General features: G+C 37.7%; 1 protein-coding gene across 1 annotated transcript in view; it reads left to right on the forward strand.

The window, feature by feature from the left end:
• Positions 1–4877: 4877 nt before the first annotated feature.
• rnf213a (ring finger protein 213a) overlaps positions 4878–14905 on the forward strand; it is a 39326-nt gene continuing 29298 nt past the window's right edge. The window contains exons 1-21 of the mRNA XM_061711194.1: positions 4878–5081; positions 5762–5907; positions 6389–7085; positions 7284–7351; positions 7459–7604; positions 7704–7871; positions 9533–9738; positions 9867–10159; positions 10248–10504; positions 10602–10814; positions 10936–11128; positions 11333–11388; positions 11999–12170; positions 12258–12416; positions 12538–12636; positions 12714–12836; positions 12972–13155; positions 13461–13634; positions 13737–13889; positions 13972–14588; positions 14699–14858. Of these exons, the coding sequence (XP_061567178.1) occupies positions 4982–5081; positions 5762–5907; positions 6389–7085; positions 7284–7351; positions 7459–7604; positions 7704–7871; positions 9533–9738; positions 9867–10159; positions 10248–10504; positions 10602–10814; positions 10936–11128; positions 11333–11388; positions 11999–12170; positions 12258–12416; positions 12538–12636; positions 12714–12836; positions 12972–13155; positions 13461–13634; positions 13737–13889; positions 13972–14588; positions 14699–14858 (4384 nt within the window). The 5' untranslated portion in view covers positions 4878–4981. The remainder of the gene's footprint in view (positions 5082–5761; positions 5908–6388; positions 7086–7283; positions 7352–7458; positions 7605–7703; positions 7872–9532; positions 9739–9866; positions 10160–10247; positions 10505–10601; positions 10815–10935; positions 11129–11332; positions 11389–11998; positions 12171–12257; positions 12417–12537; positions 12637–12713; positions 12837–12971; positions 13156–13460; positions 13635–13736; positions 13890–13971; positions 14589–14698; positions 14859–14905) is intronic.

A 14905-nucleotide genomic window follows, 5' to 3' on the forward strand; every position in this document is an offset into this window, starting at 1 on the left:
GTGAACATGTATTTCCTGTTTAGGTGAACTAGATTCAGAAAATGTTGCATCACACTTTTATTTTGACTGAAAAATTGTGTAATTAGCTGCCACACAAACCTGTTTGAGTGTGAGCGACCGGGTGGTCACCTCGTTGCAGGATGTGATCAACCTGGACTTTGTTTGGAAGAGTGGGAAAGAGGGAGTGGCAGTTTGATGTTTTTTACAAAAAGTAGTTTTATTGCAAACCAGACAGTCCATAAACAGTGCACAGAGGTCACCAAACTGAGGGTGGAAAAGTAAACCAAACCGATAACATAAACAGAATAACTGGTTTTTACTTTTAGCACGGTTGCTGCTCCCTCCAGCAGGCCAACAGACCTACCCTCATTCCACCTGAGACTGGAATGCAGACATCCTTAAATAGTGCCAACCTGAAATACCGTCAATTAGGACAAAACAAAACCAAGGGGGATTTCAAACAAACTAAATTAGCATAAATCAATTATCAGACCCTCACAAGAATATAACTGAAAAACAAAATAGAACATTTCGTACATATACGCTATCCAATAAGTTTCCCCTTTCGTTATTTCCTAAAATTAACCTTGAAGCCATTATCCCAACACTCCACCCCCCTACCCACTATGGCCTGCACCTCCTACTCTCGTTCAGGTAACCAACCACACCAGCTGCTGCACCAGGTGTGCTGCACGCTCATCTGCCTAGGAGTGATTAACCTGATCCGGAAGAGCAGGAAGTAAGTGCACACAAATATGTTAAACAAAACAAAAAACCACAAAAATGTAAATGGAAAAACAGAATGTAAATGAACAAGAAAAAGTGGGTTACCAAACACCAACCCCACCAATAATACCTTCATGCAGTGGTGAGAAGGGGAATATCACCTTCTCACAAGGACCTTTTGTTCTGATCTTTTATAACTTTAAACAATCACCATTGCATATATCAATCAAACATGCAGGTCTTTTGTAACCACTTCCCTCCAAACCAGCTACCTTTTCTTTTTCATTCCCATTTTAACTACTTTAGTTAAAATACTGTAGCCTATATTAAAAGTATGTTTTAAAACATTCTCTTTGCCTTAATTTTGTAATAAGTAAAAATTCCACATTTTACTCACCATGTGGGAAATCCAGTATTCAGTAGCCTTAGTATAGGCAGAGTAATGTAATGCCATTGGCCACTGCTGGGCTGCTGTTTTAGTTCAAAGTCAAAATGAAAGTAAATCTGTCTTCTTGCATTTGTCAGAATATGTATTTATTTATTTTTTACAAGGGACTGTGCTACATACTGGGAGTATGGATGACTTACATATTTGTAGTATGGATTTACACTGCTGGAAAGCTTTTTTTTGATGTGTAGTTGTCTTTGCGGATTATAGTAAATCAGGTAGCACTAAGAGCTAGAGCTGAGATAACTTAATATTGTACAGTATACTAATATACAGTTCCAGTCGAAAGTGATTTGACTGGTCACTTATTTGTTTCATTTACAGAAACAAATAACTGGGTGTGTCCAAACCTTCCAATGGTACTGCTTGTACAAAGCTTTCCTACCCAGCCAACATTTGTACATGGGGCCTCTCTCACATTATGTCACTACTACAGCAAGTTCTGGTTATTATTCCAATTTGAAATTGTTCAAAACAAAAACAAACATTTAAAATTATGCACAATGAAGACAACAGTTATAGAATAGAATAGAATAAAATAGAATCCTTTATTGTCACTGTAAACATTGTTTCCAACATCGCTGTGAAAATCTGTTTAGCAGCTCCACATGACAGCATAACACACAGCAAGAATCAACACACACAGAAACAACAAGAATAATAAATAAATAAAATCACTTATGCAAAATTGTAATATAAAATATAAAATTAACTGTACATGTAGTGCAGGGCGAGAGATAAATACTTTCTGGGGCAATTATTGCACTTGGTTCCACCATTTGTAATTTTAGGATGAATAACACCAGAATCCCAAAAGTCACTGGAAGGTTTAAAGGTCTGGATAGAAGTCAGATATTCTGTAACCTCTGTAATGTCAACCGTATTGGAGATGAGTTTCATATTTTGTTTGAATGTAAAAATGTAAATATAATGAATCTCAGACAAATATATTTACCAAAGTGTCATACAAACCGACCATCTATGTTTAAATTGATTTTGTTACTACAATCAAATTTTTATACTCTAAGATGTGCCACGCTGATGAAGTTCATGATCATTACACAAGGCAGGTAACCATGGGTATTTTTGTACTACCAGCTGCAAGATCATGCTCTATGCAAAAAACTGTTCTATATCGTTCTATTTCTTTATGGAATAAGTTGCCAGATTGCTTAAGACACACTACTTCTGTAATGGTTTTTAAAAAACATCTTAAAAAAAGTATGTTGGCTGAATACTATTAAAGTAACAATTAGCAGTCAGTTAGGTTTTTACTAGAGTTTTGATTTCATAACATGTAGAATTCTCGTTTTGTTTTGATCTCATGGATACCATGTTTAATTTTAATCTGTCTTGACTTCTAAACATGTTCTAGTCAATAGTCTAAACCAAGCTTTGATTGTGTGTTATCTTTAATTGTACCTAGTGATGATTTTTAGAACAGTGTTCTTGTAACATCTGACATTGTTTTATTTTGATTTTATTCTCAATGCTTTGTGCATGTACATTATTTTCATTGTTTTGTGCATGTACAGAGTAGGATGGGGTTGTGTGGTGGGAGGTGGATGGGTGGGTTGGGATTTTGGAGTGCTTAGTATAGTCCAAGCTCATTCAGTTTAGCTCTATTCACGTAGTAATGTACGAATTTTATATATGTTACATTTATATGTATTTTATGTGTAGACCCCAGGAAGACTAGCTGTTACCATGGGTGACAGCTAATGGGGATCTTAATAAACGATAAACAATAAATGAGTTAAATGTTACTTATAAATTAGGCGCCTTTTTGAAAAATGTCCTTCCTCTGTTTAAATATTTATTTTGCCAAATTGAGTATTTTAGTTGAACATGTACAGCCCGCCACTTGCTATAAATGTACTTGTACATTTATATAACATTTGTAAATGTTTGTATACTTGTGCTCCATACCATGTGATCATCTCCGTGAGTTAAAATAAATGATGATGATGATGATGATGATGATGATGATGATGATGATGATGAAACGACTGTGTGAATAAGCTTTTGTGAGATAATGGGTAATATGTATAGTGATTTCTCTGTAAGTGCTCAGATTTAATGTAAAAAAAAGAATTGTTTAGAAAAACAGAAAGTAGAATACTGAAAGAGTGATACATTTAGCTACTCGTTTTACTGAAATATTATTAATAACTCCTTAATATAACTTTTCATTTCACTTCAGACTCAGACGGAAACTCATACGATAATATTTTTTAGAGAAAACTGTACGAGTTGACGCCCATTTCTGACAAAACGAAACTTTATGATGAGCGGAACTGAAAGAGACGAGCACCTGAACGCGCCCTCATTAGCTGGACAGCAGCAGCGGCGCCGGGATCACATGGTGGCTCATGAGCGCACATAAACCAACAACGCTCACAAAACTGTGGGGGTAAGTTCATAAATGTTTGTGACAAAAGGAGTCGTAGGGGATACGTCAGCGTATACATTATTATTAATAAAATAGAAATAAGCACGTCTGTTTCCCTGAACCCGACATAAAACGTCGCGTGTTTGTTTGCAGTATAAAATGGGCATAATGTCATTTATTCCTGTGTTATGTGTCACACTCGCATGTTGTTGTTATTGTTAACAGCTGGGCTGGTTAACCGGGAGGCTAGTTAGCCGGCTTGTTGCTCAGTCTCATTAAGGGCGTTTATTCAGTGGTACAACAAATGCTGTAGATAATAAATGTGAAGCGCAACTGTGATACCGAAAAAATCAAGTGGATGTTAAGCCTTCATTCTTAGTTTTTCTTGTCAAAAAAGCAGGAAGAGGTCCCGACGTCTAATATGTGATTGGTTTAAAATGGCAAAGATTTTTTCTTTCTACTGAAAAGAGGTATCACTCGGAAGCGAAAATTGTAGCTTTTCCACTCCGGTCTCTTTTTCCTTCTTTCTTTCTATCTCGCAGAAACATGAATAAGTTGAATAAGCCTTCAATTAGTCATTTTTAATGCAGTGTTACTTAATTAATGAGCTGAGGATATCATTCCATCAATCCAGGTTATTAGGTTTTAAACTCTGCCTTATTGAGGTATGTTATGCAAATTATGCAAAAAAGGTTTTATATAATATTTTTGTCCAATAAAACTCAGGGTCACACCCTGGTCACGCTGAAGGATTCAAAGCACAGAAAGTTTCACTTTCACTTCTAGTCTAATTTAATTACATTTACATAAAACAAATATTATTATATTCTATCTATCTATCTATCTATCTATCTATCTATCTATCTATCTATCTATCTATCTATCTATCTATCTATCTATCTATCTATCTATCTATCTATCTATCTATCTATCTATCTATCTATCTATCTATCTATCTATCTATCTATATATATATATATATATATATATAATCATTATTATTATTGTTTAATTGCACCAGGACAACACATTATGTGATGATTGTTATGCATGGCTGTTATTCTGTGCTACTGGAGATTCAAGTTTTCTTTTGGTGGCTAGTAGGAGGTCTTACTTTTTTTTTCCTGTCTTTGGTCAGTGTATACAGTATGTGTGTATCCGGTGTGTTTCCCTGACATTCTAACAGAATAATATTGCTATATTGGGACATCATAAAGTGTTACAGAGCAGTTTGTGTGGCAAAGCTGTTCAAAGTCCAAATGAGGCAAACAACTTTGTTCCACTTGATCATGGCAGAGCCGATCACCCGGCCACAAGACCATGACTGGCAAAATAGAAAGTGAAAGGATTTCCGTCAGTGTGGAATATAAATTGAAAATACCTTCTTCTTTTGTAGCCATAACTGAGGCCTGAAGATGAAGTGCTCTGGCTGCAGCCATATTATTGTGGAGAAAACAGCCAAGTTTTGCAGTAACTGTGGCAAAAGTCTGTCTGCACAATTTGGAAACACACAAGGTAAGTCTATGTGGAGTTCAAACATTTGGTCTGATGTTATATAGTTGCTTGCTGGATTTTAAATAGGATGACATTCACTAAAAGTGAAACATGTTTTGTGATACTATGCTTCAAATAAGATGCACTATAAATGTAAAGAGGACAGATTTGTATAATAAAATAAATGTGATATTTTATGAAGTGCTTCAGGAAGAGCTACCTGCATGTTTGATCTGTTTTTAACATAAACGTCTTCATACATAATTAAATTACAATTTTCCCTAACAGAAAAACATTAGTAAAATAAGTAAATGTGGGTCGATAAAAGTAGATTAATGTTTTTAAAAACACTAAAGTGTTTTAACCTGAAGATGGCAGCATCTGAACACGTTACCCCAGTGAGTGTGTTGAGAGTAGTTTACATACTTTATTAAAGGACTGCCAGATAAAATGCAAACTTACTGTAACTCTTGTCACTTCATTAACAAGTTCAGATTTTTTTGTATCCAAAAAGAGAGAAAACAATTAAATAAAAAACACAGATGAATTCCCAGCAATAAAATGTCAATACCATTCATTGGGGAAAATTGCTGTTTAAAAAATGGCAATTAATATGCAAAAGGATGTTAATCCTTAACAGAAGTAATTTCAAGATAAAACCATCCTTTTTTCTTAACTGCACGTCTTCAATCTTGATACAGGAAATCAGCCTAAATCTTTGGAAACAGACGTGGAAAGTAAAACTGAGGATTCAGATTCTCAGAAAAATGTCCAACTTGCAGAGAACACAGATGGGAAAAGATCTCCCAAACGGCAAAATGAAGAAGAGCCCAACTCCAAGAAGAAGGTGAGTGTTATAGACAGGGGAGTTTATGTGTAAAAGGATTTCAGGTAACTTTATTGATATGTCACCAATTTCCAACAAAAAATATTGTAGGGCCCTTGCAGACAAACGGTAACTTATCGTGATTTATTTATTTATTTATTTTTATTTTAAACCTTATCTGTACTCTACAAATTCTCAGTTTGTTAAAATACAGCAGCACCCTTTATTTTTACAAGTTCTTTATACCCTGGTCTGTAGTCACAATTCATCAAAACTGTCTACAGCTGAGGAATTCAACATATTACACCAAATGTTCAATTTGATTTAGGGACATGCTTTAAATGTTTTCTGTCCTGAGCCGTGATACTTTTATACCACACTGTAATAACGTGTCCAAGGATACTTCCGCATGTGGGCTGCTGAGCCCCTCTGATCTCTCTTCTGGCTTTCACATTGACAACAGTTTGCGATGCAGGTTTATTTCCTTTCTTTGTTGTTACAGAAAAAAAAGAAGAAGAGAAACAAACGGAAGAAAGATGGTAACATATCAGATCAAGAGAAAAGCCTGTCTGACCAGTCCTACATTTCTGCGGGAGACAACCAGCAGCAGAGGAGACTGAGAGGAGACTCTAGTGACAGTGAAAGCTCTGACACTGCAATGAACAAAAGACGCCAAGATGAGTTCTCCTCCATGGAAACACCACCTAGTTCATTAGTTGCTGACAATACAGTGGCCTCTTTTGAAGAGACAGAAGTCACTCAGAGTGAAAACACTGGTACAGTTGAGGCTGGTGTAGCGGCTCAGTCAGAGGAAGCCGCTGACGGCCCTAAAGAGGGAGAACGCGATGCTCAGAATTCAACTCAGGATCAGACAATCAAGACGGCACCAGCTGACACTCCAGATCAACCACCCACCTCAGAGAACAAGACCTCCCAGTCAGCTCCTGGTACAGGGACAGAAGCTGCTAATCCTAAAGATCAAAAGACTGCCTGCAAAAACGCAAATAACAAAGAAGAAACTGACATTACTAAACAGCCTGCAGTGGTCCAGGATGCCAACGTGGATCCAAATGGGAAAGAGACCGGAGACCTAAAACAGAAGGGAAACCTTAAGGATAGTCACAAACAGAAGGGGAAAGGTCAGCAGGATCAGAAGGAAAAAGGTCAGCAGGACCAGGACCAGAAACAGAAGGGGAAAGGTCAGCAGAACCAGGACCAGAAACAAATGGGGAAAGGTCAGCAGGACCAGAAACAACTGGGGAAAGGTCAGCAGGACCAGAAACAAATGGGGAAAGGTCAGCAGAACCAGGACCAGAAACAAATGGGGAAAGGTCAGCAGAACCAGGACCAGAAACAAATGGGGAAAGGTCAGCAGAACCAGGAACAGAATGAAAAAGGTCAGCAGGACCAGAAACAGAAGGGGAAAGGTCAGCAGGACCAGAAACAGATCAATTCATCATCAAAGGTATTATTATAAATAAATGAAAAGTTATACTTAATAAGAGAGCTTTCATGAAACCATCTTTATGACTTAAAGTGATGCATACTTAGCATTCATATCTAATATTACAGGCTGCCAACTCAGGCTCCAGTGTGGATCCAGAAAAGACAAAAATGGATGTGCAGGAGTCGGGGAGTGTGCAGGACACAACTTCAGACGATGACAAAGAACGTAAACAGGACAGTCAGGATAACGTCCCAACTCCCCCCCCTAAAAGGTGATGCATTTCTGTCAAACAACTTTTAACATCGTCTTTCAAACAACTCATTCTTCTTGTGCCTTGTTTTCGTCTTTGTATTTGTCTTTGTCTTTGTAGACCAACCCAGAACAAGACCATTGCTGCATGTGAAAGACTCACAATTTACTTCCACGCAGTCCTCTCAAAGGATTTCAAATTTGATCCTGATAAAGATCAAATTTTCATCAGAGCTGGCACCCTCATTGGTACATGGGAGGAAAATGCAGCAGAACTCTCTGTGACCAGGTATTTATTGTGTGAGGGATGGGCCATGAAGTTGAGGGACTGCAAAGTGATATACTTATTTGATTTAGGAATAAGCCTGTCTTTGGTGGTGTAGGACCAAAGTTTTGTTTCATCTTCTTCAAGATGTTTTTTTATATGGCCAGTGTGGTTGAGGGCAGATGCCTAATGTATGTGAACAATTAATCACATGGCAAAGATATAGGTTTGACAAATCCCCTATTTGCATTGAATTGATATAACTGATGTTTTACTAAATTGCAGACATACAGTATATCCCTGGATGTGTCATGGTGATATGATGCCATGGATTTTGTTAAATTATTAATCTTTACTTTATAAACATTTTGAATCATGATATAAATCCATGGTTTATTTGTACACAATTTTGGGGAATAATTGGATGTGTATTGTATCATATAGTCTGCCATTGAACCTTAGTGACATTACTTTTTACATGTGATGAGAAATAGTGTATGTGCTGAAGTTTCTGTGTGTACAGTTAACATCATGATAACCATAACAAAATAGTTTTTGTCGTAGTAAAGGCTCAGTGCTGTTCGATGAGAGTTTGAGCTCTATGAAAGAAAGTTTCTCAATGCATGCTGTCATGAATGTCATCCATCTTTTTGTTGCTGTTCTGGTGCCTCTGTGCTTATTTTCTTTTCGTCTCATTGTGAAACTAAATCTTGACAAATTTAATAAGTGTATATTTTTACACATAAATTTATAACTGATCATTATATCCACCACAGCATCCATAGTAATGCCAGGAAAAAGATAGAAATAGGTCTCCTATGTTCAGAGCCGCCTGGGAGATTTGCGAGGCCCTGTGCGAAATGACTGGGGGGGGCCCTCGCGCGTGAGTGTAGCGAGTGCGCGCAAACTTTTTGGGTTTTTCGGGTCAGATCGGCTGTCTATATGCGCAATTTTAACTCTCCAATTAGCAAAATACTGGATACCTTCCCCTGCCTCATCATCGTCTCGCCTCGACGCGGGGCCCCGCGGCTGCTTGAGACCCGGTCGGATTGGTGATTTTTGTAACAAATTTATCAAACGAGCCTTTCAGAGAGGCATTAAACTCTTCAATTTTCTTTAGTTTTTTTCTTTTTTCATCCCCTGATGGAAATTTCCTGAATTTGTCTCGTTCTCTCGACATTGTGTGACAGTTTGTTCCAACTCCACCGTCTGGATCAGAGCAGCTTGTGTCTGCGCTTGGTCTGACGCAGTTGTATTGAACAACAGACATGCGTGTCATTGCACATATATATTTATTGATATGCACAGACAAGTACACATTTAGGTCTGTAATGGAACGTGACTGTTGATATTTATAAGGGAAAAAAAGAAGAAAAAAAAAAACGGCCCATAGCGCGAGGCCACCGTGGCGGTTCGCACACCCCTTGCGGCGGCCCTGCCTATGTTGCTGCATTTCATAAACAAGGGAGGTTTAAGTGCACATCTTCAACTTTGAAAGCTAACTGCCTTTTTGACGAAGTTATTCTCATAACAACTATGATTTCTAAATCAGGGCCAAACTACCTCACTTATTGGTAAATGGAGAATGTGTGTTTCAAGCTTCATGGACATGCGGAACTCATGCTGTATTTTTGTCTGACTGATTTAATACCAGTTACATTAGATTTTCTTTTCCTTTGATGCAGGGATTTGGGAGAACATGGGTATCTGGTGGAAGGACGTATGACGACAAGCAAAAATGAAACTGTGTCTGAGTCAATACCGTACAAATATGTTGTCTATAAGGATAAGAAGCACGAATATATATATGAATACATATATAAAATTAATAATTCACAGCATCCCACCAACAGATGTTTGTTTGTGAAATCCCACCTCATCACTAAGGATGGTAAATACAGTCTTTGCTCAGTAATTGACGTGTCACTTGACATTACTGTATTATGTAGTTTTATTACCAACTGTAACATGTGTATGTGACACCCCCCCCCCCCCCTTTCTTTTATTTTCTTTTTTAAGGGGACTGGCATCAATATGATGACATCATCTGTGCTGAGCCATCAAAAGGCGTGCTAAAACGCTTAAAGGAAGCATTTATCGGTCCTGAAGAAAAGAGAAGCCTGGTTGAAGGCAGAAAGATAGCAGGACGTATAATGCTTGGGACCATATTTGATCTTCTCAGGGGCTGGAGTGAAACCAACCTGAGCAGTTTTCAGGTTCAGTTGAACCAGTTCTTTCAGGTTTATGGAAACCCTTTTGTGTTTGAAGACAAAGTGAAGAAATGGGACACCTTAGATTTTGGGGAAGATGATGTAAGTTCATAGTCATTCTGGTCAAGGTTTCAATAAACTTTTGTTAATGACTCAACTTTCTTCACTTTACCTTGTTTTGATTCTTTAGGTGAGGTGGATGCTGAAAGAGTTCATGCTGGCAAAACTCATTCCTCAGTCGAAGGATGGAGAAAGACAGAGTTCCTTTATCCAGGACTCCTTTCGAGCAGCTGTCATAATGCTTCATGTATGGAGACAGTATCAGATCAGACTTGCTCCGGGTGAGCTCAGTTGGCTCTGTACTGTGCTGTGTTTACCCAAACTGGAGAAGGACACATTCCTTCAGTACTGGGCAGAGTTTTCTCAGGATGTGTCTGTTCTTAAAGGGTGAGTAACAGATGTTTAAAAAAACGAAAAAAAAACAATAACTGACTCTTAAACATGATTTATTTCTGCTCAAATGGTCTTATAATTTCTGTTTTAGTTTGCCAGAAACGTTGGTGTCTCTGATAAAAACTGTGAAACATGAGCGCATGCCTCGATGGATTATGGTTCTACCACTTCTGCACCTCCTCAAAGGCACCAGCAAACCCTTTGAAGTACAAACTTCTGCAAACATGAAGTATGACGTGTCTTGGGCAGGTCTACAAGGCCTTGAAATGGGCAATGTAACATACATGAGCAGTCAGTATAGGAAGTAAGATTCCCTTTACATTTACATTCACACTCTATATCATTACTTCCACATACAGTATATGAATTATCATTATTTATGCATCTATGTCACTTGTGGGTTTTTATTGTTATTTTGTTTTTAGGTCTCTTTTAAATGTGATAAAAAACTACAGTCACTTGACGGAGGTGGATACACTTTTAGTTCGATCCTGTTTGTATCTGATGCCAATCGATGAACTCATGGAGTGTACCAGAATGATGAACCCTGAACTTCTGGACCTGCTTCTTGTTTTCACTAATAAGGTTTCCCAGGAAACAACTGCCAGCAACTTTCAGGTAAATAGAAGTAAACAGAAGTCAAAGTGAACAATCTTAATGTAAGTCCCGAAGGAAGCTGCAGTGATGTGTGTAGCTAATGTTCCTTTCAGTAAGGGAAACAAGTTATTTGTAAACCCACCTCCATAAAATTGGGACTTATCTTCTTGTTTTTAATTTTTTTTTAAATAAATGTTTTTTTTTTTTCCCCCTTTGCTTTTTTAGGATGTAACTGACATTCTCGCCCACATCCAAGGTCATCTTCTTGAGGAAAAATATAGGTATGGACTTTGAAGACCTAATTTGCCAGGTTAATCTTTAGATCAGTATAATACATGTGCTCATCAAATATCCCCTGAAAGTCCAGAATGTTCCACATTTCTGCATTAATATGATTTAAAAGAAGCATAACATTTTCACAAGAATACTTTAAGAGAATTGAATTGCATGTTTATTTTATTGAGTAAAATTATCAATCATTCTAAAAATTTTTTTTAAATATTTGTCACATATCATTTAATATTTGTTTATTTTGGCTTTTAACAAAATGGGACATGTCATTAACATATATTTTTAGAGTAAAAAATGTATACAGTGAGAACCAAACAAATAAACATCAATAAGAAGACAAATTGCATATTATAGTTACCCCAACTTTCCGATTTATGGTATCCTCGGCTGTGAGGGTGAGGAGCTCCCGGACCCCCTCGTCTTGTTATCAATTAAAATTAGATGAATGGTTCTTGGTTCTCTCTATCCACTCTTTGGGACTTTTGTGTAATCTTTAATTATATAAATGTAGGACATTCTTAAAGGTTTACAGACTTTCAAATACCACTGTTGAATAAGTATTTAACATCTTTTACCTCTTTTCTTATTCTTGATTAACAGTTACTTCACAAAGGCTTACGGGAGAGAATGTCTGGCTACAGCAGTGAAACTGCTGGAGAAGATCTGCAAAGGAGTTAGAGTCTCATCATATGGTCTGAACTTCCCTGATATCCCTGTGGCGTGCATGAATCTGGTCTCGTCGGTGTCAAACTTTGTTCAATCCAACAAACAGGTATACAGAATATAGTTCTGATATAAAGCATTAGCATTACTAATGATTATTTGCAGATGTCAAAATGACCCGATTATTTAAATCTAGGAGGCTCCAGATGGAGAGAATCAACATGGAAAAGGGATGGAAATCACTCAGGCGACACGCATAATGAGAAACTGGATGAATCAATCCTTCAGACAGAGTTTGGTCAGCAAGGGGCTGACTACCTATTTATACGATACTACAACAAAAACAGAGATTGAAGTGAGTTTGTATTTTTCTTTCTTCATGCAACACAAAGCATAAAAGTGGACGCTTACAATCTATTAAAGTTGTATATTACTCAAAACATAGGGGTTTAGAATTTTAATTTTATTTTATACAGATTTGGAACAACATCATTTCCATTAACTTCAAAGACGAAGAATACACAAAAGATTGGAGGCAGACCTTCACAATGGATTTTGAGGGCAAATACAAACAGGTAGGTGATACATGTAAATAAGTAATTATTTTTGGTTAAAGTAAATTATTTTTATTCATTTGACGATGTGCTTTTAGGAATCTGCACTCAATCAAGTTGAATACTACTGCAAGAACATAGAGAAGCTCAGTGAATCCCATCCACATGTTGCTTCCATCGTTGAGAAGTGTGCTCTTGAAGCTGTCACATCTCTGTGCCAGGTAAGTGGCATTTACTTGAGACCTCAGTCCTCCTGGATAATCCTGACTTTATTTAGTAACAAGACTTATATAAGACTTAAAATACTATGAACAGTTTATTTACATGAATTTTAACAATTACCTAATTGTAAACAGTCCAGGTCTGAAGGCAAAGTGTTTGAACGGTTGGAGATAAATTGGAAGTTTGGGAAACTCATCTCTGCCATTATCCAAAAATCCTGGCCAACGGACAATCAAGGACATTATCAGGAAGATCAAGAAATCGTCTTTCAGCACCTCCTCTCCTGGACTGCGGCCAAAGAGATTTTCCACCTACATGGTATGTTAGGACCCCTGTCTTTCACCTGTAAAGAGCTGGGATAGACTCCAGCAAAGCCCTATCACCCTGTATAGGGTTAAGGGGGTATAGAAAATGGATGGTATATCAGAACCAAAAAGGTTTTGTATGATGGGATGGCAAACAAAAATGAGTAACTTATGTACATACAATGCAATATATATAAAAGAAATGCTCATGAAGAACCATGGCTTACTGTACATAAGGATCTATGAGATAAATCATTCACTGGAATCATTGCTGTCATTTTAGCAAAAAACATTGAACTTTAAATTCTCCCTTTACAGACAAAGACAAAAAGCTCACCGAGAAGCTCTCTAACGATGCCGGAGACAGAATTGCTGAAGCTATATCATCGTTCAAAGCCATCACCAATCAGCTGCTTCAAGGACACATTAAGATCAGCGTCCTTAACAACATTCTGCAGAGACAGCAGCCCTTTTTAGATCTGCTGAAGATAGGTAATCACAGGATTTCCTTAAAGAATTACTTTCCAGAAATTAAGTATCAGATCATAATAGTCTTCAAGATCCTGAGATGTTTGTGTGTTTTGATTTTACCAGAGTGCCTTTCTGAGACTGGACAATACAGGGACATGGCCAAAATAAAGAGGCTGCTGCAGTGCAGACAAGATGAAGTGAGATCTGTGTACCATGAAGTGGAGCTTGTGGATGTCATCTTAACAATGTGTCACAAACTTGAGGAACATATGACAGGTATGGTCACCATGTCAGTGGAGTCAGTCACTTTGATTTGTTGAAGCAAATTTAACACAGACTTTCTTACTTTCCATGATAGTTGATGTTGCTGACTTGGAGAACAAAAAACAGGTCAACATTGAGATGATGCCCTTGGACCATTTCATGGAGGTTCATCCATTTGACCAGCTGGCTTCTGCAAAAGCTGGTATTGTGACTTACTTCAACCTCAGTAAAGATATCAAAGATATGGCGGAAGTGTTGTACACTTTCAGAGAGAGTTATATATTCAAATTATGTTGGGATGAACATGCAAGAGACCTGGCACCTGAAGAAATGGAGGATGAGGAGTCTGTTGAGCAGCAAGAGGACATCATGGTAACACCTGAAGTGATTCATGACAATATTTTCTTGGCTTGCTTTGATGAGTACAAAGACATCTACACTCGTCTGAAGGATGGCAGTATAGCGCTTGAAGAGGTCAATCAGCTTTTTGGAGCCTACAAAGGCAAGTATGATGATCTAAAACAGGAACTGGACATCATGTGCAAAGTTGATAGATCAGTTGAGAAGCAGTGGATCCACGGCAGAGTCGAACAGATTGAACAGTATCATGAGCTTCATCTGGCTGTGGCCTCAGCTGAAGTTATCATGAAGGTCAAAGAGACGCTTGGTCTTCAAGGTGACTTCGGAGTTTTGGAAACACTCACAGAAGTTGTAAGTGGCCATGTTTTGAAGATGGGAACTGATAAAATATCAAAGTACAGATATTACTTTGAATAAAAAAGAAACAAACTATTTAACCTTAGCTTTGACTCTCTTCTCAGATCCATGCAGACTTTCAAAAAGAGCCACTCAGTCGAATAGACAATAATTTGATGCAGGCAAAGATGGTTCTGGTGGACATTACAGAATCCCGCAGACAGTGTCTGGAGGAGCTGGGATTCAGACGACACTTTGTAAAGTGGGTGAAGGACGCCCTTGAAGGTGAAGTATAGATGTCCTGAGAAACATCAGCATACTTAAATTCGTTT

Source organism: Cololabis saira, chromosome 21 (genome assembly GCF_033807715.1).
Source record: "Cololabis saira isolate AMF1-May2022 chromosome 21, fColSai1.1, whole genome shotgun sequence".
Taxonomy (NCBI): Eukaryota; Metazoa; Chordata; class Actinopteri; order Beloniformes; family Belonidae; genus Cololabis; species Cololabis saira.